We start from the raw sequence: 26679 nt of genomic DNA, 5'->3' as shown, positions 1-26679 counted from the left end.
TCCTTTCAGATATACATTATTTTAGAATGGGCACATTGCCCCTGTTACTCTAGGAGAGCAATTAGCAAATTCCGAGCTGGTAAAGGAGGCTCACACAGAAGGTGCTTCCCACATTTGTACCAGCATTGTGAGGTCAATGGCTCCCCAGCTGACTGGGCCCACTCTGATGTGCACAGTGGCGATGATGACAGTATGAGGCCCATCCTTCGGGCAGTGTCAGCCTGTGGCCTCCGAGTCAGGACACAGGGAGTCCAATAAGCAGTCGCTAAGAGACTGCCACTCATTGAATTTTGGTGTAGCATCGGAGACTGTGCACCTGGGAAGTTGTGGGCATGTTCTCCCTCCTCCCAGCCTCACATCCCTGTAAGGCTTCTTTTTCCCTTATTTGTCACCCAAGTAGCAGAGTGTGGCCAGTGGGCACACAAGCAAGAGTAGAAGTCCAGTTACCAATCTCAGAGAGACATTTACAGACCTGAAAATTGATCAATAATGCCTTCTTTGTTTACTTATGTTAGAAAAGCTTCATAAACACACACACACACACATACAAGCACACACACAGACATATGTGTATATGTATATATACACATAAATACATATATACACAAATATGTTGACTGTGGTAAAAGTCTGATAGACTCATGGTTATTGTTTTTAAATTACTTTTTTGTTTGTTTTTAAATGAGTACATTTCTCACATTTTAAATTTAGTGGGCAGGAGCTCTTGACAGGAGAGCTGGAACCAGTCATGTGTCCCTAACACTAGTATGTCTGAACAGTGCATCCTGGCCCAGTAGTGGCATGCCAACATGCACCCAGCCACTTGGGGCAATCCCTGTGGTGGACCTCTTTGGTTTTTACATTTAAAAAATATTTTTCATGCAATATATTTTGATTGTTTTCGTTCCTCTTCCCCTACTCTTCCCAGATCCTCCCCACTTACTTACTTTCTCTTTCCCTCAAAACAAACAAACAAACAAACAAACCCAAATGCCCTCCAAAACAAAAACAAAGAGACTCCAACCCAAAACAACAACAAAAAACAAAACACCAAACCATAACCAAAAAGCACACATGGGAAAAACAACAACAACACTGGGATCTTTTTTTTTTTTTTCTCTTTTTTTTCTTTTTTGTTGACAGCTACTCCTTGGCATGGGCCCAAGTCTAAAGTGTGGTTCATATGCCTGGTGACATTCATTTGGAGAAAATGAATTTTCCCTTTCCCAGCAGGTGTCAGTTGCAAATAGATTCTTTGGCGGGGGTGTATTGTGGTTGAGATGGGTTCTCTCTGTTTCTCTCTGGCTGCCCTGGAACTCATTGTGTAGACCAGGATGGTGAGATCCACCTGCCTCCATCTCCCGCGTGTTGAAATGAAAGGCATCACCACACCTGACACGAACAGCTCCCCTTCTCCATGCTGGGAGTTTGTCTGTTTTGAGCCTGTGCAGGTCTTGTCGTGCATGCTGCCACAGTCTCTGTGAGCTCTTATGTGTATCAGTTCTGTTGTGTCGGGAAAACACAGGTTTCCTCGGAGCCACCAACCACCTCTGGCTCTTACAGTCTTTCTGCCTTTTCTTCCCCAGAAATTCCTGAACCATTTAGGACTGAGTACTCCAAAGTCTCTTGCTCTCTACACATTTGTCCAGGTGCAGATCTCTGTGTTACTGCTTACCAACTGCTGTAAGCAGCAGCCTCTCTAAGAAGGTTGAGCAATGCTCTGATCTGTGGGTCTAACAGTATGCCATTAGGAATCATTTTATTGCTCTTGTCTAGTAGTAGGTTTTCCTTTAGGGCCTATTTAGTCTCAAGTTTTAACCACTTTAGAAGTGTTATGTATGAATTCCATCTCATGGAGTGAGCCTTAACACTAGGTAAAGAATGGTTGGTTACTATCAGAACAGTTGCGCCACAGGAGCACCAGCACACCTTGCAGAAAGATTGCTGTTGCAGGTTAATAGGGTTTATAGCTGGGTTATATTAATGATTATTTTTCTCCTCCTGTGCTGTGTATAATACCTTCCAGCACTATGAACACTAATCAATAGCAGTAAAACTTCTCCTCAGGCACTGGCTCTTACTATTAGGTTGTGTAGGTAACCAATAACACTGGCAATAGCCTGTAGTATTGGGGTGGCTCTAGGACCCCTTTGGTCAATGACTCAATAAGATGTAACCCATTCCTGAACTGGGGATTTTACTTTGTGGTATAAAAGCCTTCATACTGTGACGTCCCCACGGCTTGATATATTGACAGTTGCTAGCTCTACTTATGTGGAAGTTACTAAAATCCCCCAAACAAAATACACTCAATGTTGACTATAACCAGCACACAGATTACCACATTCAGGAGAAACCCTGAATGAAGCTATTTGCCTCCACACACAGCTCAGCTGTTCCTTTATAGCCGAGCAGAATTTTAATCTAAACCAAATGTGGGGTGGTCACATCTTGGAGAAAGGAATGCAGGTCACTGTATCAAACACTCTTCATTTTAAAAAAGCACATGCCATAAACAGCCTCGGAATCTTTTTTTTTTTTAACTCATTAAAATCTTTTTAGGGATGTCAGCTAGCAGTAAAGTTAATTTTCATGTTTTAGCTTTCTAGCCAAACATTCCCATAAAACTTAACAGAGAGGAGACTGAGCAAGGAAACAGCTTTCAAAATATGGTAGCTTGCCAAGTGATTGATAGCCTGGGATTAAGTTAATTTTTCGCTTTTTATAACTTGGCGGCTGCATGGCGAATCTTTGCCAAATGATTATGAGAATTATCAGCAACTGTGTCTGACTGAAGGAAAGAAGGTAATACAGTTCTGAAGAGACAGGAAACAGAAAGAAAAAAATAGAAACTACGGGGCTCTCCCTGGAGATGGGCACGCAGCAGTGTGTGTGGTGCTGGACACTGGGGCATGTCCTGAGGCTGACCGAAGACTGTGGGTCACATGACAGAAGGACAGTGCCCTGTCACTTCCTGTGGACCCCACACAAGGGTTGCCTGTTGTAGGCCCAGCAGAGAGTGGTGGTGGAAATGATGCTTCTTCCGCCTGACTAGAGAAGGACAGAGTCGGGAGAGCCACCTTCCAGCCACCACCTTTAGGTCCCTGCATTTATACGTAGTGATTCCTGGGATGTCCTTATGTTTTTAGATCCAGACTCATTTCCACTTACACACGTGGCTGAAAAAGGGCACTAGAGGGCAGTGGGGGGCCCCTGCTTACTTTTGGCTCTTTACTGGCCTGTGCCCCTCTCTGTAAATGTGTTGGGGTGTTCTGGACAGTGGAGAAGGCCTCTGCCAACAAGGACATGTGTGTGTCATGTTTCTTTGAGCATCCCCATTGAAGGAATCAGAAATGTACCCAGCTCTGTTGACTGTCCTTGACTCTTCCTGCGGTCTGTGCGTAAGTGTGAGTACTGGGCAGGGAGCCAGAACCCGATGCTGCAAAGTAAGTATGAGGCCCCTGCTGTGAGGAGGAGAAAGGGCTGTGTGTGCACGCACGCCGTGCTGAGTGTTCAGCCGTGGCTGTGCTCAGCACCAGCAGGTGCAGGCACACGTGGCGTCCTGCCATTCTTCCATTTATTATGTCACATAACCTTTCCCCAGACAGTCTTCAACTGAGTCTTTTAGTCAGTGCCTTAAACGTGCGTGTGGAACATGCAGGAACTCCTAAGGGGCTAGCGAATATTTTCTTCTTGCATTTTATTCTTCCTGTGCACGTAACTTTCTTACACTTGGTTTGACGTAGATTAAGTAACAAGAAGTTGTTGCATCTGCCAGAGGAGCTGTGCTTGCCAGCTTCTTCCAGCAGGGGGCAGCAGTGCACCGCAAAACTGTGGCCATTAGCCTGTGCAGAGCCACACAGGTATTGCCCCAAGCTACTTTATCCAGAGAAACAAAGTTGGGGGTGGAGCGTGGTGGGGGGAGTGGGGAAAAGTGTATTTGTTGATTAACTTTAGATGATTTTAGTTTCCCCAGGTAGGAGCAAATGCTATCTTGGTTATTTCTTCCTGGGTTTTCACAGTTGTTCCTCAAACAAGCGCCACTTCCTGAGACACCAGCCCATCATCTTTCCTCATTGTGCTCTGGAGAATGGGGTGGCAGAACACTCCAGAAGCTTGTGCTCTAGTGGGGAGAGGCAGATGAGGAGTGGGTGCAGAATAGGCTGGGAGAACCCACCGGCGTGGAGCTCTTGGATAGGAGTGGCAGAAGGCGAGCTATGGGAGACAGGGGCTGCCACTTCCTCCCTGAGAGCAGTGCTCTCCCCGGATCTAGCACCTTCCTTGGGCATATGCCTTCTCTAGGTACAATGACCTCCTTGGATGCAACACTTTTCCTGGCTATAGTGCGCTCCCAGGGTGAACTCCTTCCAGACTATGATCAGGTAGCTGTTTCTTAGCCACTAGCACCCCCATCCTCAAATCTGTCAGGCTTTCCAGAGACTCTGGGCAGCTCATTGTGATGGGCAAAGGTGGCCTGTCTCTCATCATTGGGAAATTCCAAGGTTTTAGAGGCTCTGGCCGAGGACAGGAACCAAGACTCAAGCGTGTATCTCATGCCTACCACAGCAGCACAGGCTTCTAAAGGCTTAGCATGGCTACCCATGGGGCCATCAGAGACCTGGGACCAGCTGAAGGTGTGTATGTGACTGCCCCGGTTCAGTGAGTGCTTGTTGGACAGCCAGTGACATTCGGAAGAAGGCCAAGTAGCAGTGTAGGCCATGCTGTCCCCTGCCTTTGGAAGTGGTCAGCTCTAAAGACAGAATGAAACTGGCTTGTGGTCATCAGGAAGCAGTGGGGAAACGGGGTGAATGGTGATGGAGCCCGTGCAGAACCCAGGGAATCAGACTCTGGAGACTAGACTCACAGGTGCAGATCTAACTTTATTGTTCACCGTAAAGACTTTTAAATAATGAAGGGCCAATCAAACCATCCCATGCTGGCCTCAAGCACCAATAGCAACCAATTAGGTTGGTGTAGCTATGAGGAAATGGGGCGGGGGGGGGGGGGCAAGGTCACCTTAGGAGACGTCCATAAAGAAGGAAGTCACCACCCTAGCCTTGGATCCATTTTGAGACTTCACTCATGCTAGGAGTCCCTAGTAGATCAACGCTGTGTGCAGCAGATCAGGACCATTCGAGGAGTCTTAGGAGCCGCGGATGCTTCACTTGTCATTGTCTGTGGGCTTCCAAAAGGCCGATCTCGACACTCCTCACACTGGCTGACAGCTGTGAGAGGCCCAGCCCCTCAGAAAGAGCTACTGTGCCTTCCCTGGGTATATGCTCCCCAGGCCATGGTGAAAATAGTGGTTGTTGTCCGGCCCCTCCATTTGTTGGTGTTTCTGTGCGTTCCCACATATGGTGTCCATCGTCTATGCTGGGGCCTGTCTTTGCTCTGGGTGAAGACTGGCCTTAGCCTCTTGAAGATGACATGTGGGACAGCCTAAGGGTCCTAAGGGTTTGGCCCCTGAGCCTCACAGGCCTTTGGTTGCATCAAGGTTCACAAGGCTCTGCTGATGAACTGATGTGTTCATGTCTTTTGTCTCAGCTTTATGAACAGGCGGGCAGTGTCTACCAGCCCTTACCTCGGGAGCATCTCCAATGGCTATGCCCACCCCAGCGGGACAGCACTACACTACGATGATGTTCCCTGTGTCAACGGCTCGGTGAGTGTCCTTCGACAGCCAATGGTCAATTTTGTTAGGAGACAAATCGCTAGTAAAGTGTGTCCCTGGGGTGCCTAGCTTCCATCCTGGTGAGACTGAGAATTATACCACTGCTCCCTCAAACCCTGGTCTCTGACATGAACTAGGGGTCACGTGACCCCCTAGTAGACAGCCTGTGTACTCCTGTCACCAACATCACATACATCTCAGCACCCAGGATACTGGCTAGAAGGTAGTGGATTAAGTTAGAAAAACTAGATCGAGCCGAAAGAATATTCAGTCTTACAAGTTGAGTAACTCAGACAACACCATGTAAATCACCCTGACTAGTTATGCCCAATACCACTACAGCCACCATCAGTAGGAAACAGCGCCATGGAGTGGCTGCCTTGTTGCACACTCGGATGGCTCCTGGCATGGCCAGGGTGGAACATTCAGGTGTGAACGTGGGACACTTTGTGGTAGCTTTATTGCCAAGCAGCCTCTAGGTGTGTGGGTCTGACCTTCGTTTTTAGTTTTTCTCTTTCGTCCAGTATTTCCAGATCATTGGGCTCTGCTGAGGTCTCTCTTATTTGGCTGATGGCTGTGCCCATGCACCTTCTGTGGCCAGGCCTGTGCCTGCCTATGCAGGGAGCAGGTGTGGGAGAGCAGGTGTGGGAGGCCTTGTGCTTCTTAAGAGCTCTGCAACCTTGGTTGATGTTTTAGACTTTTGTCCTTGTCGTTCCTGTCTTCCTTCTTTGGCCGATATTCTGATGTCAGGAGCCAACCTCTTTCATGCATTGGAAGGCCTCCCCGTGTGGTGCCCTCTGTCCTTTGCCCTGTAGCCCTGTGGACAGATCTAGGAACTATGTCTGGTGAGAGCTGAGGGCAGGGCTCTCAGCCCAGCCTTTGTGTTGTTGTGCTCCCCATCCCCCCTGTACACCTCCCCAGTTCTGGCCATTACACCATTTTCAAGGTGAGGTGTGGTCTCCCTGTGCTGTACAGCCACCAGCATCACTGCACCGGGCCTGCTTCTGTGCTCCAGCAGCTAGGTTCCTCTCGAGGCTGAGCATCCTCTTGCAGCCTGTGGCCTCAGCAGTCTACACAAACACACACACACACACACACACACACACACACACACACACACACACACACACACACACACACACACACACACACACACCCCAAACACACAAGTAGGAGGTAAACAAGATGCTGCAGGCACTTGATGAGTCATAGCATGCTCACATGTGCCAGTCACCTGAACAGTCCATACACCATGCTGGTCAGATTTCCTCACTACCTGCCTCTCCCCTGGTTCACCATGGTTTGATGTGTGTTTGGAAATAAACAGCTCTGCGCTGAAGGAACCTCCCTACGTGCATGCTTGGGGGCCTTAGGAGCAGAGACATAACGCTCTGCGTGCATGTGTCCTGCCCTTTCGTTTATTTGGAGCTTCTTGCGCAGGCTTCCAGAGCCTCTTTCCTGTGTGCAGGCCTCTGTTAGTTACCACGTGACCACCTTTTGGAGGCTTCATTTCCAGGTTCCATAAAGTCTACACTTTTAATGCCCAGAGTGTCAGAACTGTTTTTCCCTACAGAAGTTCAGTTCATTCTGCACCCCCTTTGATTTTTTTTACAAGAGAGGGCTCTGCATACACATGCTTTTATTCTAGAAACTTCTGTGGGATGTCTGTCGCTGTTTACTAAGTATTCCACGTAACTTGGTCCTTGCTATTTTCGGAAAACGAGAGTCAAATATAGACCATTGTATATGTGGGTGGCTGTCACTGTGAAGCGCTCCACTCTGGCTTTTCTATGTTGTTTTATGGTTGCCCGTTTGTCCCCAGCCTCACAAAAATAGACAACACCGATGTGGCTGCCGAAGATAACAGCCATCCCCGCCCCCCCCCCCCCCCCCCGCACCGCACCCCACCCTGGGATTTTTAGGCCGTTCCTATTTTTATAACAAAGGGCTGTAATTATAGTCTGGCAGGAAAGGAGTGCTGCAAAGAGAACATAATGAACAGGCTGAAATGGGCAGAATATATGAATTAATATTTCCTTTTATAATGCAGGGCAATTTGCAAAGACCTTTAAAGCCTGCAGGCAGTGGTTAATAGTTTGAGGTTTCTTTATACTTTCCTGACAGTGCACTGGAACTCCGTGTCTCGTGACGTGGCCTTGAACTGTTAACTCTTTGCTCAGGTTGTCCGCTAGCGCAAAGCCATTATTCCACTCGAGGCTGAGGCGCCCTGCATTCTGTGATGACTTGGCTTTTGTCTTCAGCAGACTCTTTGGGCTGTGGCACTCTCTTCAGGTGCTCAAGTGTGGAACTTAGGCTGTGTTGACCTTGAAGGTGAATTTGTCGGCCACAGGGGCAGCATACGATGAGCCCAGGGTGTCCCTGAGCCCACTGGTATTCCTCTATCAGAGCCCGAAGCTCTCTGACAGCACAGTGTGTGGTCATGAGCTCAACTTTGTCCAGCTCTGCCGCTCCCTTGTTGTGTGAACTGCCTTTGCCTCAGTTTCCCCTGCTTGCTAAGCAGACTCTATGATAAGGAAGCCAGCGTGTCCAGAGCTCAGCAGATGCCATGGCCCTTGGTCATGATCTCATAGACCTTCCTGTGCAACGCAGAGCTCTAGGCTCTACCAAGCTCCCCTGACCTCACTTCCTGTTCACCAAGGAACTTCCAAACTCCAGGTCTCTGGAGTTAGTAATGCCAGTTCAGCACTCTTCCTTATGAACACAACTGTCATAATCCAATGACTCTGGGAACAACTTAAGGACAGAGAGACCTTTCTATGACTCCAGAGGCAAAGGGCCTCTTATGGAGTCAGCCCACGGCTGAGATGCACCTGCCGTGTGTGTGTGTGTGTGTGTGTGTGTGTGTGTGTGTGTGTGTGTGTGTGTGTCATGCAGAGTGTTGGGGCCTGCTAACATCTCACTATGCTGATCTTCTCTGTCCTCATCCGGCCACTAACGACCAGGCTGTATGTGTTGCAGTGGGACGTGGATGGCGGCTTTCCTGGCTGTGGGAACAGAGGCCTGGCGGAGGAGGTGCTTTATGATAACGCGGGCCTCTACGATAACTTGCCATCGCCGACAATCTTTGCTCGCTCCTCTCCTGCCGACCGGAGGGCGTCCCGGCCACCCGCCGACAGGCTGTCCTCTAACCACTACAAATCCCCCACCTCCTGCAGCCCGCCCTGCTCCCCATCTCTCACTAACACCTCTTCTGTGGGGAGGGCGTCTCTCGGGCTACACTCCCAGGTACAGATCGCGTTCCCAAACTCCCTGCGGACATTACCAGTGGACCTGTAGCAACTGTGTGCTCACCACCTAACACATGCCAAAGTCAGGCCATCTTAAGCCATAGTCTAGTTCACAGTTAGCCATGGAGGCATAGGAGAGACTTTTGTGACAAGCTTCCAGGCTGACTTGCCTCCCCCGACCCCCAACTCCTGGGGAATTCTCCAGTACATTTTGACAAATATGTCAAAGATTATGAAAAGAGTCCATGCCACTTTCCAGAAGATTCTGGAATGGCAGGTTTCTCTAGTATATTCTGCCATGGGTTTAAGAGAGCAAGGATCGTCCCCAGGGAGTGATTCTTTCTTATCTATAAACATGGCCAACACCATGTTAAGAGCCAGAGTGTTGTCAGGGAGAGAGTGGCATGTGTCTTGCACCCGTGTGACAGGAGGGCTCTGAATCTGCGTGGCAGATAGGCTTGAGGCTGAGCTCTTGTTTGACCACTCCCTGTGGCATGCATCAACATTTCAGAGCAGACACAAGCAGCCTTTATGAGTTTTAACCTAAGCATTCATGTGCTCTGCCTGGAGTCCTGGTAATTTAAGACCACTCTGAGAGCCAGGTCTGGTGGCGCATTCCTTTAATCCCAGCACTTGGGAGGCAGAGGCAGGCAGATCACTATGAGTTCAAGGCTAGCCTGGTCTACAAAATGAGTCCAGGACAGCCAAGGCTACACAGAGAAACCCTGTCTCTAAAAACAAAAACAAAAACAAAAAGACCATTCTGAGAGCGTAAAGCAAGAGGCCTGGCTTTTTGCATTCTGCTCCATTCTTTGGGAAGTTTTGAGAAAATAACGGATCCCAGGCAAGGTCCTAGGCTTCCAAGTAGTGGTGCCTCGCTGCTGCACCTTGGGACGCAGAAGGCATGCTGGCAAGTATTAGGTACAGTTATTCAGCTGCCATCCCTGGAGAGTCTGAGGGGTATGGACTGCTTGCAGGGTGACCAGGGTGAGCACAGTGACCTCTACCAGTTTCACGAGGATCCCCGCCCAGATCTGGCCAGCGTGTCCTACCTGTGTAGTTATCCATTTGCTGATAGCATAGTATCATTGGTTAGCTTAGTAACCCTGCCACCTGCGCATTTGGACGGTCCCTTTGCTGGTGAGGAATGACGTGGTGCACAGTTCAGTGCTGCCACTGTTACTCACGCTAGTTTCTATTTCAAACAGGAAACAGCCCCAGGCTAAATTCATGTCACATCCTCATATGCCTATTCTTTTGGGAGCCTGCTGGTTGCCATCTTGTACATGGCCATGCAGTGTCATTTAGGAGTCCTGTGGGAAGTGCCAGCAGCTTTACATTTTTAAGGGACTGAACAGAGGTTCAGAAACTTGAACTGCTGGCTCAGGGTCTGCTAAATGACAAGCCAGAATTGCAGCTAGGTCCATATGCAGTCCCACACTGGGCCCCCAACAGGAGAGGCAGGCAGTGGGAGGTGTATGGGGGAGAATTACAGGGCCTGGGTGTCAAGTCCCCTTTATATCATGCTTACTGCCTGGTATGCAGTGTTACCTGTCAGATATAAAGCTTTGGCTTGCAAAAGCCGGGTGAGCAAGGGCCTGTTGAATTTTTTTTTTTAAGCCTATAGCTGGTCAAGGCTTGTTTTCCATATGTTTATGCTATTCCTATATATGTGTCTTTTGCATCCTTCCTTGGGCCCATCTGATCTGAAAGGCGGTTATTTACCTCCTTATTGTATCGTTCACTTAAGGGCAGGGACCTTCCCCTAGAAGCAGCCCAGTGAGGGGAAAGTGACGACCTACACAGGTTCACAGGTTCTCAGAGGTTGTTGCTGCATGCGTGCGTGGCCACTCAGAGCTACTTTCTTATCAGCACGGTGGGAACATAGCATCCCTCACATTGCAGACTTCCTGACTGTCCTGGCTGTCCAGCCTTCAGTTCTGGAAGCTTCCCAGCTGTCAAAGGGATGTCACAGAAGCCCAGTGGCTAGAAACCAAGTTTGTTTCCTTGGCCCTCTGAGTGTGGCAGGAGGCTGTACTTAAGGGGCAAAGACTAAAAGAAATAACTTTAGGCAAAAGGGTGCTTTTATTTGATTATTTTTTAACTTTCTCTGCGTGTTTCAACAGTTGAAGAGCAAAAAGTCTCCGGTGTCATCAAATGGGGTTCCCATAAAGGGGAAGGCTCCCAGCGGCCAGCAAAAAAAAGCCGATTCTGCAGGTGGTGTGAAACGGACAGCATCAAGTGAGTTTCCCTCCGACCCCTTGCTCTCTGCTTTGGTGCAGTTTGCTGACTTCAGGCTGGCTGAGCCACTCCTGCTAGCAGATGCTGGCCTTGGGGGAGGGGGCAATGTGCTGGGAGGTGGGACAGTGTGCATCCTTGTTCCCTGGCCCCCTCCCGACTTCACCGGCCAGCATCTCTAACCCAGCCTCTGTGACTGTTGCTTAGCTTCTTGGTGTGGCATCCTACCGTGTGACACTGGGCCTTTGGTCCAGGAGTCTCCAGTTTGTGTCCCTAGAACACCGTCAACAGGTCGTGTACACTCTGAATGCAGGCCCTTCCTCTGTCAGATGTGTGGATGGCCGGTGCTATGGTTGATGCACTAGAAAGGGTGATGGTGTTGGACACCCAGAGCAAAGCCCCCAAATGCTCAAGGGTTCAGGAGGCCCTTGCTACTGGTGTGCAAGTCACAGTCTACAGCCAGCGCCTTCCACTCCTGCTGGTCTCCGACAGCTATGTTGTCAGTGTGGGCACCCGTGCACCCCGTTATGCAAATGAAGAATGAGCCCCAAGGTAGTGGCGGAGAGCCAGAGGTCTCACAGCAGGCTGGCCACTGAGCTAGAGCCTGGGCCGGGCCTTCAGACTGCAGAGCCAGCTGTATAGAGCAGGCAGAGAGAGACACAGCCTGCCTGGGAGCTCAGCAGCTCTCTTCCATCTGCAGCTAGGTCTGCGTGTGCTGCGTGTGCTGGCTTCTTGAACTTGTGCTTGCTTGCCCTGCCCTCACTGCATGGGATCATCCAGCATTCAGCCTGCCTGCCCATGGGGCTGTTCACTCAGGACACTCACTTGTTGCTAGGGATGCAGTGACAAGGTCTTGCCGGCTTAGAAAAGCAGGCATCAGGACTGCATGGAGCTCTGTAGGCTCTGCAGCTCCTCCATCAGTCCCAGTTGAGCAGGCCAGTGTCCGTGACAAACCATAACAAGCTGCTTCTTCTTGGGATTCCTACCTGAGCATGCAAATCTGCCGCTGTGCGGTTGGTGGACCAGCCTCCATTGGCAGTGTAGATAAGGCTAGCTCCCTTCACCTGGGAGAAAAGGCCTTGAACCTACATGCGACTGTAACCCGTTTTAGAGTCGGAGTAGACAAGGGCACAGAAAGGCTGTTTTTTGTTTTGTTTTCCCATGATCAAAGCATGGATGAGCCTTGGGACTTCTGCAACACTTGGCTGCTTCAGCCCTGGGAGCTCTGTCTATGCCTCTGCTTTCAAACCTGCGTTTCAAATAAGGAGGCAGGTCAGGAGCCTGTCAGGCCGAGGCTCCTCATTGTCACCGGCTTCCCCTGGCCCCCTGATGCCTTGGGTGTGCTTCCACTCTTGTTCTTCATGTTGCTCATTCAGGGAGATGCAGGAGCCAGAGGGACGAGACAGCCTAAAATGCCTTGTTAAGCAAGATCTGGATCCCACGCGGGCTCCTTCAGTCTGGCGTGTCTCGCGGCCCTCTGCCCGCTTTATTTTATGGATGATTTATCCCAGTATCTGGCGGGACCTTCTGTAGGGAATCTTTTATTAACTTTGGTGACATCTAATGGAAACAAAAGAGAAAAATAATTGCATCCCATGCTTTCCCGGAGTTCAGCTGATCGCATTACAGTTGTATAGAGTTTATTGCATGGGGACCAAATGGCGGGGGAAATTTATGAGCTGTCATTTGTAGGTTTTTGGGGGGACATATTGGTGTAGACAGTAGAGTTCACACAGTTTGGCATGGAATTTTCTGGAAGTACCTTGGTTTCACGAGGTGGGGTGCTTGGTTATTCTTGGGGCTGAGGATCAGCCAGTGTCATTCTGTGGGGGTCTTTTTGGTGAGGGAGAGAATGCTGACATCTCCACGAATATGCTACACTATTGAAGAAATGCCAGCAGAGCCAGTTCAGGTCAGGGGCTGCATGAGCAAGCCTCTGACGGGCCAGTCATCTGTGATTGTCATGGGGGCTGCCTGTGCGTGTCCACTCCATCCCAGGCATCTTAACACATAGTTAGCTGTGTCAGCAACGTGCATCTATCTACTTTTAAACACTCACACAAAAGTCCTCGCCCCCTCCACGGCTTCTACTCTGAAACAGGCTGATGTGCAGAGGGGCAGGCAGGATGCAGCCAGCCACTTGTGGAGCTGGCAGGTGGTGCAGTGACCAGAGGTGATGTGAGAAGCCTCACAGCAGTGAGCCTTGGCCAGTCTTGCCAGCATCTCCAGTCCCTCAGCATCTTTTCCAGAGAGGCTTTTCCAAAATGCCTATCTGGCTGCTTTAAGTTCCTGCCTTGACTTCTCCATAAGAACACACTGTAGCCCAAAACCATAAGCCAGGCTGAAGAGACTGGTTCAGTACTGTGTGGCCTGCTGGAGAGACTGTGGGGCCTGGTTCAATACTGTGTGACCTGCTGTGCACTGGTGGCCTGGACTCTGGGTTTCTGCCAAAGCATCTACTTATTCACTCACTCACTGTTCATTTGTTCATTCATTAAATTTAACAACTACTTATATAGGACTCATTTGAGGAGTGCTTTGTAAATATTAACTGAATTTGTATAGCTCCCTGTGAATGACCTCTTCTTATGCCCATTTCACAGAAGGGGAAACTGAGGCACTGGTCTGTTCTAGGCCACAGACCTCCAAGACTGTCCTCTAAACAGTGGGTCTCCAAGCACCATGTGCTGCCTTTCTGTCTTTCCATTCACCAGAGAAGCCCTCCCTGTCTGCTTCTTCCAGGCCAGGAGACACACCTCCCTCTAGGCAGGGCAAGGCTAAGAACAGAAGTGGGAGTGAGGAGAGGCGTTGTACATAGAGAGGACTGCATAGCCCTAGGGGTTTATTTTCTGTGTGTAAGTGTTCTGCTTGCATGTACAGCTGGGCACCATGTGTGTGCTTGGTAGCCAAGCAGGGCAGAAGAGGGTATTGGATCCCCTGGAACTGAAGTGACAGATGACTGAGCTGCTATACGAGTGCTGGGACTCGAACTCCAGTTCTAGAAGAGCAGACAGTGCTCTTAACCACTGAGCCATCCCACCAGCCTCGCTGTTTTGACAGTAACAGATTGCTGTTCTAGTTTCATTTCTTTTGCTGTAACAAATACCCCGACCATAGCCATTCAGGGAAGAGCGTTTCTTTAGCTTACAGCTACAGGTTCCAGTGTGCTGTTTGGGGGAAAGTCAAGGCAGGAGTGGAAAGCAGCCGGTCACTGCACATGCACTGCTAAGAGCAGAGAGCAGCGACCCGTGGTTAGCTTCGTGAAGTCTAGTACTCAGCCAGATGTCTCCTCTTGGACACATTCCAGGGCCCAGCTCGTGATATGGCACCACTCACATTTAGGGTGGAAAAACTCACGGTGTAATTAATAATCAAGATGCTCCCTTGAGGACATGGCCACAGGCCAAGCTGATGCAGATAATTCCCCCATTAAGGCCCTTCCCAGAAGGTTCTAGATTGTATCAAGTCAGCAGTTAAAACTGTCCGGTCCACTGCCTTGCTAGGCTCCAGAATATTCATCAGCCATATTGACCGTTATTTGAAAGCTGATGCCTTGAAGGGAGGAACATGGACTGGACTCTGCAGTGTTCTGTCTCCACTTACAAACATGCAGATCAAAATATTAAGAGGACTGGAGGCTAGCGAGTCCCTGCTCCCATCCTCCCCTTCCTCTTACGACTAGCCGGGGAGCAGCTCTGTGGTACCCAGCAGAGCGCAGAGCCACAGGCACTGGCAGCCCCACCCCTCTGGTTGAGCTAACTCCTGGTGCTCCTTATTCAGATGCTGACCAGTACAAATACGGTAAGAACCGGGTGGAAGCAGATGCCAAGCGGTTACAATCCAAAGAGGAGGAGCTGCTGAAGAGGAAAGAGGCCCTGAGGAACAGGCTGGCACAGCTCCGGAAAGAGAGGAAGGACCTGAGGGCCGCCATCGAAGTGAATGCAGGTAGGGGGATTGGCTCTGACGGGCCGTGCACCTGTGTACTTTGGAGTTCTAGGTGCCATTCAGACCCGTGAGTCATGGCTGCCTCTTTAGCCTTGTCTTTTGGGGTGCCGGCCTTGGGAGGGGAGTCCAGAGCAGTGCAGGGTTGCACATTGAGTGGTGCCACTATAGGCAGAAGCTGTGACCTGACCCCCCAGTTGCACAGTGAGACTCCAGCAATTTCAGCCTCAGTTGCTGACAGCCAAGGAGGTTGGCAGATTTTCTTCCTTGCCTGAGGTGACTCAGTGGGGCTTCTGTGGAGGAAGGCTGCCAACGGAGCTCGGAGGCTTCGTCCTAGGTCAAAGCAGCTCTCTATTTGCCAAGGGCCTAGGGAGATCAAGGATGTACCCAGGTTTGGGGAATCAGAGGAAAGGACTATATTAGTGACCCCAAAAGAGGGGCAGTGAGCAAAGACAGCAGTCTGGGTAGTGGTGTCTAGAGACTGGTGGTACCCAGGCACAGGCTGGTGCCTTCCTCCTGCCAGACCTCCTGATCTGGGATGGAAACGAACACCTCCCTCCGATCCTAGCTAGCACCTCCACTGAGGCAAGGATGGCCGACTTTTCAGATTTATCTTCTGTTAGCTGAGGAGAAGAGGAGCTGTACAGCAGCAGATGGGGGAGCCCAGAGGAGACATGGCTTCCAAAAGGCTTCAGTGCATGCTGAGGCTGGTGTGCATGTCCATCACAGTTAACCAGAACTGAACTGTCTGAATTATGGGAAGTGATGGGGCAGTTGGGTGGAGGGGTGGGGAGGTGGGGGGTGAGGGGGGTGGTGGTCAGAGAGCAAGGAGGAAGGTGAAGGTGGGCCCATTAGCATAACCTGTGGGAGTGCAGTCAATATCAAGCTTCCTGGGAGGGATGGAAAGCCGAGCCTATGACACAGAGGGAGCATGGTGCATAATGAATAGCCTGTCTACCCTACCTGTGTCAAGTCACAGGGCAGAGATGCAGAAAGGCCCAGCTCTGTCCCTCAGAGTCCAGGCTCCCTGTGTCTGTGGTTTGCCTTACCTCATTGACTCGTTTTCCTTCTTGTCTATCTCTGTGCATTTCCTGCCCGTGTTAGTCATCACACCAAATTTCAAAGAAATGACTTAACTGGCAAGCCTTGGAGAAAGATGCCAAGTCCTACAAAGATACTGGCAATGTCTTTTGACCATGGCAGCATCCACAGGAGTCCACAAGTAACTGGTAGAATTTGAGACCTCTCCTTATTTAACTTCCTAGTCAGTGTTCCCTTTGGACACGGTGCCCATTAAGTGAGTGTCATGAGGCTCTTGAGCTTGTGAGTAGGACCAGCCTTGACTCCTGGCCCTGATCTCACATAGCAGCAGGTGTTAGGAAAGGGCCTGCCTGGGCTTTGGGGGACCAGCTGGGCTGAAGCACTGTGGACAAGACCTGGCAGAGGTCAGCTAGGTTGGCCCCCTCTGTGAGGTGACCACGTGTCCCGGGATTTTAGGCAGGAAGACCCAGGCGGCCCTGGAGGACAAGCTGAAGAGGCTGGAGGAAGAGTGCAAGCAGAGGGAGGCGGAGCGAGTCAGCCTGGAGCTGGAGCTGACTGAGGTCAAGGAGAGCCTGAAGAAGGCCTTGGCTGGTGGCGTCACCCTGGGACTGGCCATTGAGCCCAAGTCAGGGACATCAAGCCCACAGGTAAGTGTCCTGAAGGCACAACACAGAGAAGTGCCCCATATTTTCTCAGGTAGCTCGCTCACAAACATGGGTGGTTTCAGACTAATGTCCCCACTGCTCTCTCTAATGTTCACTGGGATAGTTAAAGGCCATGGTTGAGCCCGTGTCTCTCCTCTGTGTGGTCAGGTGACAGAAGGCCAGCTCTTCTACCTTTTCACCTGAGCTGACTTGATATCAGTTTGCTAGGCAGGAACTTGCTCTCATGGCACACTTGACAGTGCCACTAGCTATCTGTAGTGACTGTAACATGATCTATGCCCCAAATCAGGCATGATGGAGTCACCCGTCAAGTCTGAGCTCTTACTTTTAGCCATGGCTCCTCCTCATCATCTGACTCAGCCATTGAAACTTGTTATTGGCCCCATCTGTCCCCTGGCCAGGAGTAAGCATGGCCTTCAGAGGCTCAGGACTGCGTGGCCATGCTCTACTGCCTCCTGTGTCTCCTGAGTGACCTCTCTATGCACTGTGGTTGTCATCACCCCCTGGCATTGGTGGCAGCACTGTATAATTGTAGCCAGACCATGTCCTCAGAAGTGTGGCTTGTTAGGCGGCCCTTCTGCAGCAGATAGCTCTTGCCTGGCCACCCCCAAAGACATGGGTCTTTATTCTGGCTTTGCAGTAGTGACCACACCCACCCAGAGTTGATGCTGCCTCTAAAGATGCCCAGGGGAAAGATCAATGCTGTCAAAACACTGAGCTGTTTGCACCCCAGCCAGGAACCCTCACAGGGGTTCTGGGACAGATGTGCTAAAACAACATGCTGTGCGTCCAAGTGTGTTTCTGGTGTTCTGTGTTATGTGATGGCAGTGGGGTCTCCACGGTGCCATGCTTTCTCAAAGGACTGTTCATAGTCCTATGTAGGAGAGCCAGCAAGCCAAACCAGGCCCAAGGCAGCTGAGGAGATAAGTTTGTTCATTTTAAGCTTTCCAGAAATTTCTCTCCAGCATCTGCAAAGTGAGAGTGGTCAAAGACCTAGTGTCACTTGGGGCCACTCATCCTCCCTGGACCACCAAGCTAATGTTGCCTGGTATGGGCAGCTTCTGCTACCAGGCCTGGCCCTTTCAGTAGCAGGCAGCTCCAGGAAACATTTGCAAACTTTAGGAAGCACCATGCTGGTGGACAGGCGGGAGGTAGCGTAGGAGTGTGTGGACTCTCAGTCCCACCTCCTGGTTTTCCATTCCTTGGCCTCAGCTTTTCTTTCTTAAGTACATTGCCTGAAAGTGCTCCGAGGATCAGGACCTACCTGTGGTTTTGCCCATTTCCAAACCTATTTCTTTTTTGTTGTTGTTGTTGTTTTTAATAATTTATTCAGATTATATCCCGACTGTTATCCCCTCACTTGTATCTTCCCATTCCCCTTCCCTCCCTCTTTTACCCTATTTCCCTCCCGTAGGCCTGTGACACAAGGGGACCTCCTCCCCCACCATATGATCACAGCCTATCAGGTCTCATCCAGATAGCCCCTTCCTCTGAGTGCCACCAGGCCTCCCCACCACGGGAAAGTGGTCAAACAGGGGCACCAGAGTTCATGTCAGAGGCAGTCTCCACTCTCTACACAACTGTGGAGAACGCGCTGTCCATTGGCTAGATCTGAATAGGGGTTCTAGGTTTATTGCTTGCATTGTCCTTGGTTGGTACGGCAGTTTGTGCAGGCCCCCCTGGGTCCAGATCCACCAGCCTTGATGGTCTTGTAGGGTTCCAGGACCCCCTCATCCTTCTGCCTCCCCATTTTCCCCTACCTCTCTCACCTCTCTTACTAGCAAGTCCCAGAACCTGTCCCAATCCCCTGCTGAGTAAAGACTCTCAGAAGACATCCATGTTGGGCTAGTGTGCAATTATAAGTGAGTATACACCATGTGTGGCTTTCTGGGTCTGTGTTAACTCACTCAGGATGATCTTTTCTAGTTCCATCCATTTGCCTGCAAATTTCAGGATTTCTTTGTTTTTAATAGCTGAGTAGTACTTCTTCTTTACGAAACTATTTCTCCCTGAGAAATGCCAGTCGCTGATAACCTCCGCTCACACGGGGCTTAACTCTTGTTAACAGTCTCCTGTGTTTCGGCATCGGACTCTGGAAAACTCTCCCATCTCCAGCTGTGATACAAGCGATGCTGAGGGGCCCCTGCCCGTGAACAGCGCAGCCGTCCTGAAGAAGAGCCAGCCGTCCTCGGGCAGCTCCCCTTGCCGTGGCCACGTGCTGCAGAAGGCCAAGGTGAGCCTCCCAGCTGGGCCAGATTCGGGGTTTCTGAGCTCAGAGTGAACCCCACTGCACTTGGCACTCGGCTTCCTGCCAGAGGCTCTGAGGAAGCTCTCTTCCAGCTCCTCCATACACCCTCAGGGACTGGGGTTCAAAGACAGCCATTAAACCTCAACTCTCAGAGCTCCAGGTAACTTCAGAGGTGGGCCAGACCCCATGGCCTGGGCTTGCCCTCCTTTGGGCAGCACAAACTGGCCTGAGTGACCCAGTGTCCTTTCTAACACTTACGGGCTGTGATTCTTCAAAGAAGAAAGAATGAAAAAAGCCAGAAAAGCATTTTTTCCCCCAGACTGTCCCTAACACCCTGGCCATCAACCCAGGGTCCCTCCCCTCCATGCAGTGAGGAAGAGGAGCCACCAACAACTTTTGCCATAATTAAATCCTAGGGATTCTCAAAGCATAACTTCCAGATAATCTCTCCCATGGCAATGGAAGCACCTGTAGGTGGAACTGAGCTGGCCTGGGGATGGGGCGTGAGTCCAGGTGGTGTCTCTCAGTTCTGAAGATGAAGTGCACTGAGGCTGCACCCTGCATGCCAGCGCTGTCTCAAGGCCTCCTAGCGCTGAATGTTTCCTTCAGCAGCACAAGGCCCCTTCCTCAGGAGCTAGAAGCACATTGCTTTCAGCGGGACAGACTGGCTGCAGGGCAAGGACTCTGCTGTGCTCTTAAGGTGTCGGGTGTGGTGCTAGGGGTTGTGTTTGCCCAGCCTCTCGGTGCGTGTGCTTCCCTAGCCAGCATAAGTGTGCTCGCTTATGCACTGCAAGGCTTCATGAGAGTTGGGGATGAAGGTTACTGAGTTGGCATCCCAGTGGCTTTCCTGCCCACCCCTCAGGCTTTTTTTATTTTTCTTTCTTGAGACAGGGTTTCTCTGTGTAGCCTTTACTGTCCTAGACTCACTTTGTAGACCAGGCTGGCCTCGAACTCACAGTGATCCTCCTGTCTCTGCCTCCCGAGTGCTGGGATTAAAAGTGTGCACCACCACCGCCCGGCTCCCTTAGGCCTTCCTAGTCTATAGTCAACCTCTCCTTTGTAGAGGATCCATTTTGCCCTAGCCAATGTTAGAATGGAGCTGTGCGATTCCCTTCCTGTGTCAGAGAAGAGGGGTGAGACACCAAGTCATGCCATGAGAGAAAAGCTCCCTTGTCCTCTTCTGATAGTGAACAAGAGGGCTGTGACTGCCGGTGTGAGACAGCCACTGTCAGATGGTTCCCATACAGCTCAGGAAGGCTTCTGGTCCCAATTGCAGCTGGTACACAGACAGGGGGTTTACAGGGGTTCTTGTCACTGTAGCTGATCTCTGACACAGCCTCAACAGTGGACTTGTGCAGGATGGTCCTAGTGTCAAAGGGGCCCCCACTGGACATGAGGTTGGGGACATATTGACTAGGCTAAAAATTTGCTCGACATTTCTAGAATCAGACATTCAAGTGTACTTAATAGCTGATGGCACAGCCCTGGCAGAAATAAGACCCCAATGGAACAGTTGGTGGGAACACTTGATGGGGGTGGGAGTGGTGTCAGGAGGGTGGCATGCCACAGCCCTAGGTTGGTGGCTTGGCTCTGCAGAGGAGAATGCCTGGCCGGGTTCCCCAGGCACCTTCCTGATGGCTGAGAGGAGCACAGCTGAGGGCAGTGTACACACAGGGCCTGCTGCCACCGCTGGCAACTGCTGTGTCCACTCCACCCACGCAACCACCACACTCTCCAACATTCACTCTCTTAGTGGTAACATAAGCAAAACCAACCTGATCTATCGGCCATTTCCACACATGTATCTTGTCAGCATCCCCCTCCGGAACTTCATCGTCCTAGGCTCTGTCCCCAAAACACCAACATCACCCCTTCTTTCCTTTCCCCGGGTACCCACCATGATACTTTTTGTCTCCATGATCTTGACTGCCTTGGGCTTCCACCAGAATAGACTCAGACGATGCGTGGTCCTTATACGATATCCTGGAGACCCATGATGCACCAGGAGCCAGCTCTTTCCCTTCCTCGTTCAGCCTGATGAGTGTCCTGTGTCTGGGGAGGGGGGGGGGCACATTTACCTACTTGCTCCTGTTGGGTATCTCTGGCTGGCTACATGGAAGTGGAGGTGCTTGACAATTCTTTTATTCAGGGACCCCCTGCATTCTGTTGCCCGTGGCTGAGCCCTGACACTGTGTGGGTCCCAAATGCTCCTGGGCCATAGAGGCTTGTGGCAGCTTATGATAGCCAGGACCAAAGTGCCTGCATTCACACACCTCTCTTTCCCAGGAGTGGGAGCTGAAGAACGGAACATAGAGGGAGCCCAGCCACGCCCAGCCACGCCCAGACAGAGACTGCGCACTGCCACCAGCCTCACGTGCTACACGTGCGCCTCCCCAAGTGGCCTGAGCATGACTCTTCAGAAGTTTGGACTGAGTCTGACGCTGACCCTCGGCCGGCTTACGTGCACGCTTTCTACTGTATGACGGTGCCCTTTAGGAAAGTTTACGTTAAAACTTTGGTGTCCAAATCTCCTTGTTCAAAAGCAGAAACAGAAGGGGGTGAAGGGTTGTTCCGAAGCACCCTCTGACAGATGGGGCAGTCACAGTTCTGAGGACCTCAGCTCAACCCCAGCCTGCAGCCCACGGACATGTGCCCCTGTGAGACAGGGTGGCCCGAGCCTTCCCTATGTCCGGCCAGAGCTGCGTACCTCGCCCTGTTTGCCAGAGGGTCCTACACTGTAGCAGCAGCATGGACTCCTTGTGTCTCTGCAGCCCTCCCCCTGCCCTACCCCCACCCCTGCCTGTCCCCTTGTCACTGGAGGTAAAGCCATGAGGAATAGTGCTGTGAAGCAATTTTTAAGGTTTGGTTTTGGTTTTGGATAGACATTTTGTCACCAGGATGGAAAAGTTGTCATTCTTTTTACCAATGTTTTTCATTTGTTGGCTTTTAAAGAAAATGTCCCATTTTATTGTGTGCTATGCTTGGATCTTAGGGACTTTCCAGAGGCCCTGTTTCCCATTTTATGCTGTATTTTGAGAGGCGGGACAGAGCTTCAGTCCTTGGCTTGCATGTGCAGCTTTGCCCTGACCTGAGACCCCAGCCTCGCCCACTGCCGAGCAGGAGCTCCTCAGCTGAGGAAACACACTGGCCACCATGTGCCTGTGGATCTAACAGCTGGCTCTAGACCCTGTAGTCTAACCTGGACCATCTTTGAATAGAGACACTCCTTCCAGGGCACCCCCCTCCAGTTTACAGTCGAAGCCACAGATCATGGATCCTGATTGTGTGGGCCTCCTCACTGCTCTCCTGTTTGCCTCTACGCATTCTCATATAGTTCAGATGTTCAGAATGTGATGCCTACAGCTCTTGGGTGGGGCTTGCCTCTGCCCTAGGGGTCTGAGAGTCAAACTGGCTTTTTGGGCTTCCGGGGTACTGCCCAGACCTTTCCACTATGGGAGATGCGGGCAGTGAAGAGGACGTTGGCCATTTCTGTGGACTTCTGCAGGGCCCGTTATACACGGGCAATGGGCATGGTCCCCAGACTGAGAACGTGGTGATGCTGTGCCAAAGGCAAGCCTTCTCATCACAGCCCAGAATGTTCTTAGCATACACAGGAGGAAAGTCTCCTAAGCTTTAGGGCCTACTTTGGGCAGCCTTCATGGTCAGAGTCAATACTGTGTGCTTTCAGCCCTGTAGCAGCTGCCTCAGAGTCACCAAAGAGCAGCAAGGTGCTCACCAGTGTACAGGGACATCACATCAGATATGGGAAGCTTCTCCGCTGGAGGCCGCTCACCCCTAAGCTAGCTCAGTGTAGGCCACTTGCCAGCTGTTTTATGGTGCTTCTCTCTAGTGCCTTCCTCTTCACACCAGCATCTGTGTGAGCTAGTTTCTGCAAGAAAACTGTGTAGGACCGGGAAGAGGGATGTAGCATCCACACACACCAGCAGAAATTGAGGGAGCTCCTTGGGTCATCACGGGGAGCTGTGACTGTTTCATATCACATGACATTAGTGCTTTGAAAAAGGATTGAGTTTAATGTGCCATAGACTTTTGCTGCCTTTGGTCTCAGAGCATCACTTTTGGCCACTCTGATGGTAGCCTGCTTTGCCAGAAAAGCTGTTCCAGGCTTTAACTGTTACCAAAACAAGGAGAAAAATGTTGAACTTAACAGCCAGTCCTGGCCAGTATGGAGGGACGTCTGTAATGGAGCAGGGATATTAGTGAGGCATCGTGGCCAGCAAATAAGCCTCAGATAAGTTTGTCCTGGTGAAGACACAGCAGGCTCCCGGCTCCTGGTGTTCATATTTCGTGCTGAGAAACCTAGGCTTCTAATCTATTCAGCCATGACAGAGCCCATACGTTCCACAGAGCCATGTAAAGCAGGTCCCAGGGAAGGCAAGGCTCCCGACACAGGGCTCTGCTGTTCTGTGCTCCCACTAATATTCTTAGATTTGGTCAGAAAGTTAGTTTAAAGATTTGTTTCAAAAATAAGTTATTTATTTGTATATGTTCAATAAATATAGTTTTAATTTATATATGTACATATTGGATACCCATGAGATATCCTGTCAGGATTCTCAGTGTTCTAATTCTATGGCCCTCCCAAAGACACAGCATGTCCCCAGCCATCAACGACACAGGTTTGCAGAGGGTCAAGCCAGCTCCTTTTTGTGATCGTTTGGGACCTCTGGACCATGAGAGGTGCCCACTTTTTAGGGCCTCTCTTTATCTGAGACCACAGTGTTTCTCGGGGTCTACTTTTGTTACATTTTGGCAAGATGTCATCAGCTTTCACAATCCCCTCTACTCTTCTGTTGGTTCACTAACTAACCCTATGCATACAAATATCATGCTTGTCTTGCAGGGGTGGGGGAGCTTGCTGTGCTCCCTGGTTTGGGCATAAGTGTGGACTCTCACGTCACACAATCTCATGTCCCAGTGGACTTTCAGGGGTGAATTGGGTCAATCAGGTCCTCCCAGGGGCCAGAATGACCTGTCAGCTGGCTGTGGGCCCATTGCACACAGAATCTTCCAGAGTGCTTGCTGCTTTCCTGCCTCACACGTCAGCGTCCTGTCTCCTGCCTGCACATGCCTTGATACTGCCTCACCAGCTGTCCACTCATCTGTCCATTTGCCTGATTCGCTTTTGGCTGTTTGCCACCAAGCCCATGATGATGGGCCAGAGAATTGGCACTTGTAGAAAATCTGCTTTGAAAAGTAATGTCCCATGGCCCGAGGCTATCAAGGACAGCTTCCACTGCGTGGAGCCTGCGTTCCTCCAGTTAGAATTCAAACAGCAGCAGGGGTGTCCCTGGCCTCTCCTCCCAAAGACAAGGGACAAGACTCCTCTGTAGTTGACATTCACCCCGAGCTCTGCGTTCTTGAGCCAAGCGACTCCCCCATTTACACTCACCCTCACCAGCAGACAGGACGCCCCCAAGGTCCACTCTATGGATATGGCAACATCAAAATGATTGACTGTTGTCTTTCTCTTCATCTTTTTTCTCCTAAAGTAATTTTAAACCAGAAGCATTTCAAATCCTTGACATAGTTTTTAAAGTAATTGAATGTCTGGGTCCTGTTCCCACTGACTTACCACTAACCACACCAGAGAGCTGGGTTTCTACTGTGAAATAAACTGACAATAACAAGGAAACACCTGGTGCCTTCTGCACACAGCTCAGCCCCAGGAAGAGGCAGAAGCAGCGTGTGGCTGTGTCACTGGCGTGGAAAGCCCACCTATCAGTTTTGAGGGACACCCTTTGCCAGGAGCTGGGGACACACCACTGTGGTATTTGGAAACCTGGGCTTCCCACACACCAGTTTGGATTATCCTTTCAAAATGGTGTCTTCAGTTCATAATTCTTAGGGACCAAAGGTGTTTTTAATATGATAACGTTTTAATTGATTTTCTAACAAAGGTTTACTTTACATTTCAACACCAATTTTTACACTTTAGATATTCCAAATGAATTGCTCGTGGCTCTAAGTTGTAAAATGTTTTCACGTTATGAATGTAATTATTTCCTTATTGTATTTTTTAGAGAAACTAAAGTCATATTTAAAATAATCTTGGAAAGACACAGGCAAATAAAAAGTTTTTTTTAATTAACTATGTTAGTAGCCCATTTGAAATGACTGTAAATATATTTTGATTGTGCAGCTCAATGTATTTAATTCAGAAAGTAAAAATTTTTATGCAGAGACTTGCAATTAAAAAAAATCTTAGTTTTCAGCCCATTCCCCCCATTTTGTAGTCATTTCACCTGACTTTTCTGCTTTACAAACTGATTTTTCTACTGTTGTAACTGTGTACCCATCGACTGGCGCCCATTGGCGGAACTTGTTTGTGTATTAATAAAACTGTGCTGTGTGGCCCAGCCTCATGTCCTCCTGACAGTGGCTCACCGTGCAGGCCAAGACGTCCATAGTTGCCTGAGTCATCACTTCCTCTTACTGGACAGGTGGGAAGGGCTGGACTTCATCTGTGCACAGGGAGGACCGCTTGCAAGAAACATCCTTCGAGGAGTCTTGGAGAAATTTTTGAGTGGTTTTGTTCTGTGGGCCTGAGTATTTAACTCAGTAGACACAGTCACGGCCTCCTCACCTCCTGGCTCCGTGCTAAGTGCTGGAAAAAGAATGAGGCTCCTGGATGCCCGCTCTCAGGGGGTCTTCAGGGCACAGATGCACTCTTCCAGTGGGCGATGCACAGAGGTTTGGGGTATCTTAGCTGAGACAACTAGCTTTGAAGCCGTTGGTAGAGTTTTGAGAGGTGTGGGGGTTATTTGAGCTAGGCAGTGGCATTCAGTAGAGATGCTGGCTGCTTGCAGCTGATCGTGGGACAAGGAGACAGGCAGTGAAGAGCACTGAGGTGGGCTGTGACAGATACTGTCAAGCAGAGAGGACGCTTCAAGGCATCTCAGGGCTTCCACGGGTGCATGCCAGCTGATGGCTGGCTGGTGGAACAGGCAGCAGAGCAGATGTGAGAGCCCGCCCAGGGAGGGCCTGCCTGCTTGGGGGGTAGGGGGTGGGGTGGAGGACAGACGCCATGGTGGAGATGCCCAGGGGAAAGTACCATGATGCTCACAGGCAGGATCTGAGTCTGACAAAGGGATCAAGAGTCACTGGGTCCGTACCTGGGGACTGTGGTGAGGGATGTGGTGGGTGTTCAGAGACATGGGTGATCCCAGAGGCCCAACAACCGTGGCTTGGGTGTTGGGCCATGGGTAAAGCCCAGCCATTTATCACAGGTGAGGGAGAGTCGCACTGAATTGGATCTGGAGATGGGACCCCAGGCTCCTGGGCATCTATGAGGACACAGAGCTTACTCTTCAGGGTAATTCAGTTTTGGGGTAGGAGGAGGGCTGGAGCTATTCATGCCAGCTCTGAGATGGAAGGGCCCCCCCTCCCTTGTCCAGGGTTGGCCCCTGAGTCAAATATCACTGAGCCAGTTTTAAGTGGTGCGTCTGGTTTTGGAGTCCTGGTGAGCTGCCAGGCAATGAAGGGTCTCTTCACTGTCATTTAAACAGGGAGAGGATGACCGAGTGCTTGGCCACAGAGACCCCCAGGGGGCTCATGCTTTGGGTTATGGTCTGTAACACAATGGAATGGAGCCTATTAGAAGCA

At 50.5% G+C, this 26679-nt stretch overlaps 1 protein-coding gene across 4 annotated transcripts in view; it reads left to right on the top strand.

Moving 5' to 3' along the window:
* Positions 1-25479, top strand: part of AFAP1 (actin filament associated protein 1) — a 115400-nt gene extending 89921 nt beyond the window's left edge. For 3 of the 4 annotated variants that reach the window (XM_084797467.1, XM_084797468.1, XM_084797466.1), the window contains 6 exons: positions 5545-5662; positions 11046-11160; positions 14938-15102; positions 16597-16787; positions 18874-19038; positions 21340-25479. In XM_084797467.1, the coding sequence (XP_084653593.1) occupies positions 5545-5662; positions 11046-11160; positions 14938-15102; positions 16597-16787; positions 18874-19038; positions 21340-21366 (781 nt within the window). In that variant the 3' untranslated portion in view covers positions 21367-25479. Of the gene's footprint in view, positions 1-5544; positions 5663-8650; positions 8918-11045; positions 11161-14937; positions 15103-16596; positions 16788-18873; positions 19039-21339 lie in introns of all 4 variants that reach the window. The other variant, XM_084797469.1, reaches the window with a different exon arrangement.
* Positions 25480-26679: the final 1200 nt, after the last annotated feature.

This window comes from Acomys minous (assembly GCF_964271855.1).
Source record: "Acomys minous genome assembly, chromosome: 10".
In the NCBI taxonomy this organism is placed as follows: Eukaryota; Metazoa; Chordata; class Mammalia; order Rodentia; family Muridae; genus Acomys; species Acomys minous.
This window is presented reverse-complemented; position numbering and strand designations above follow the sequence as displayed.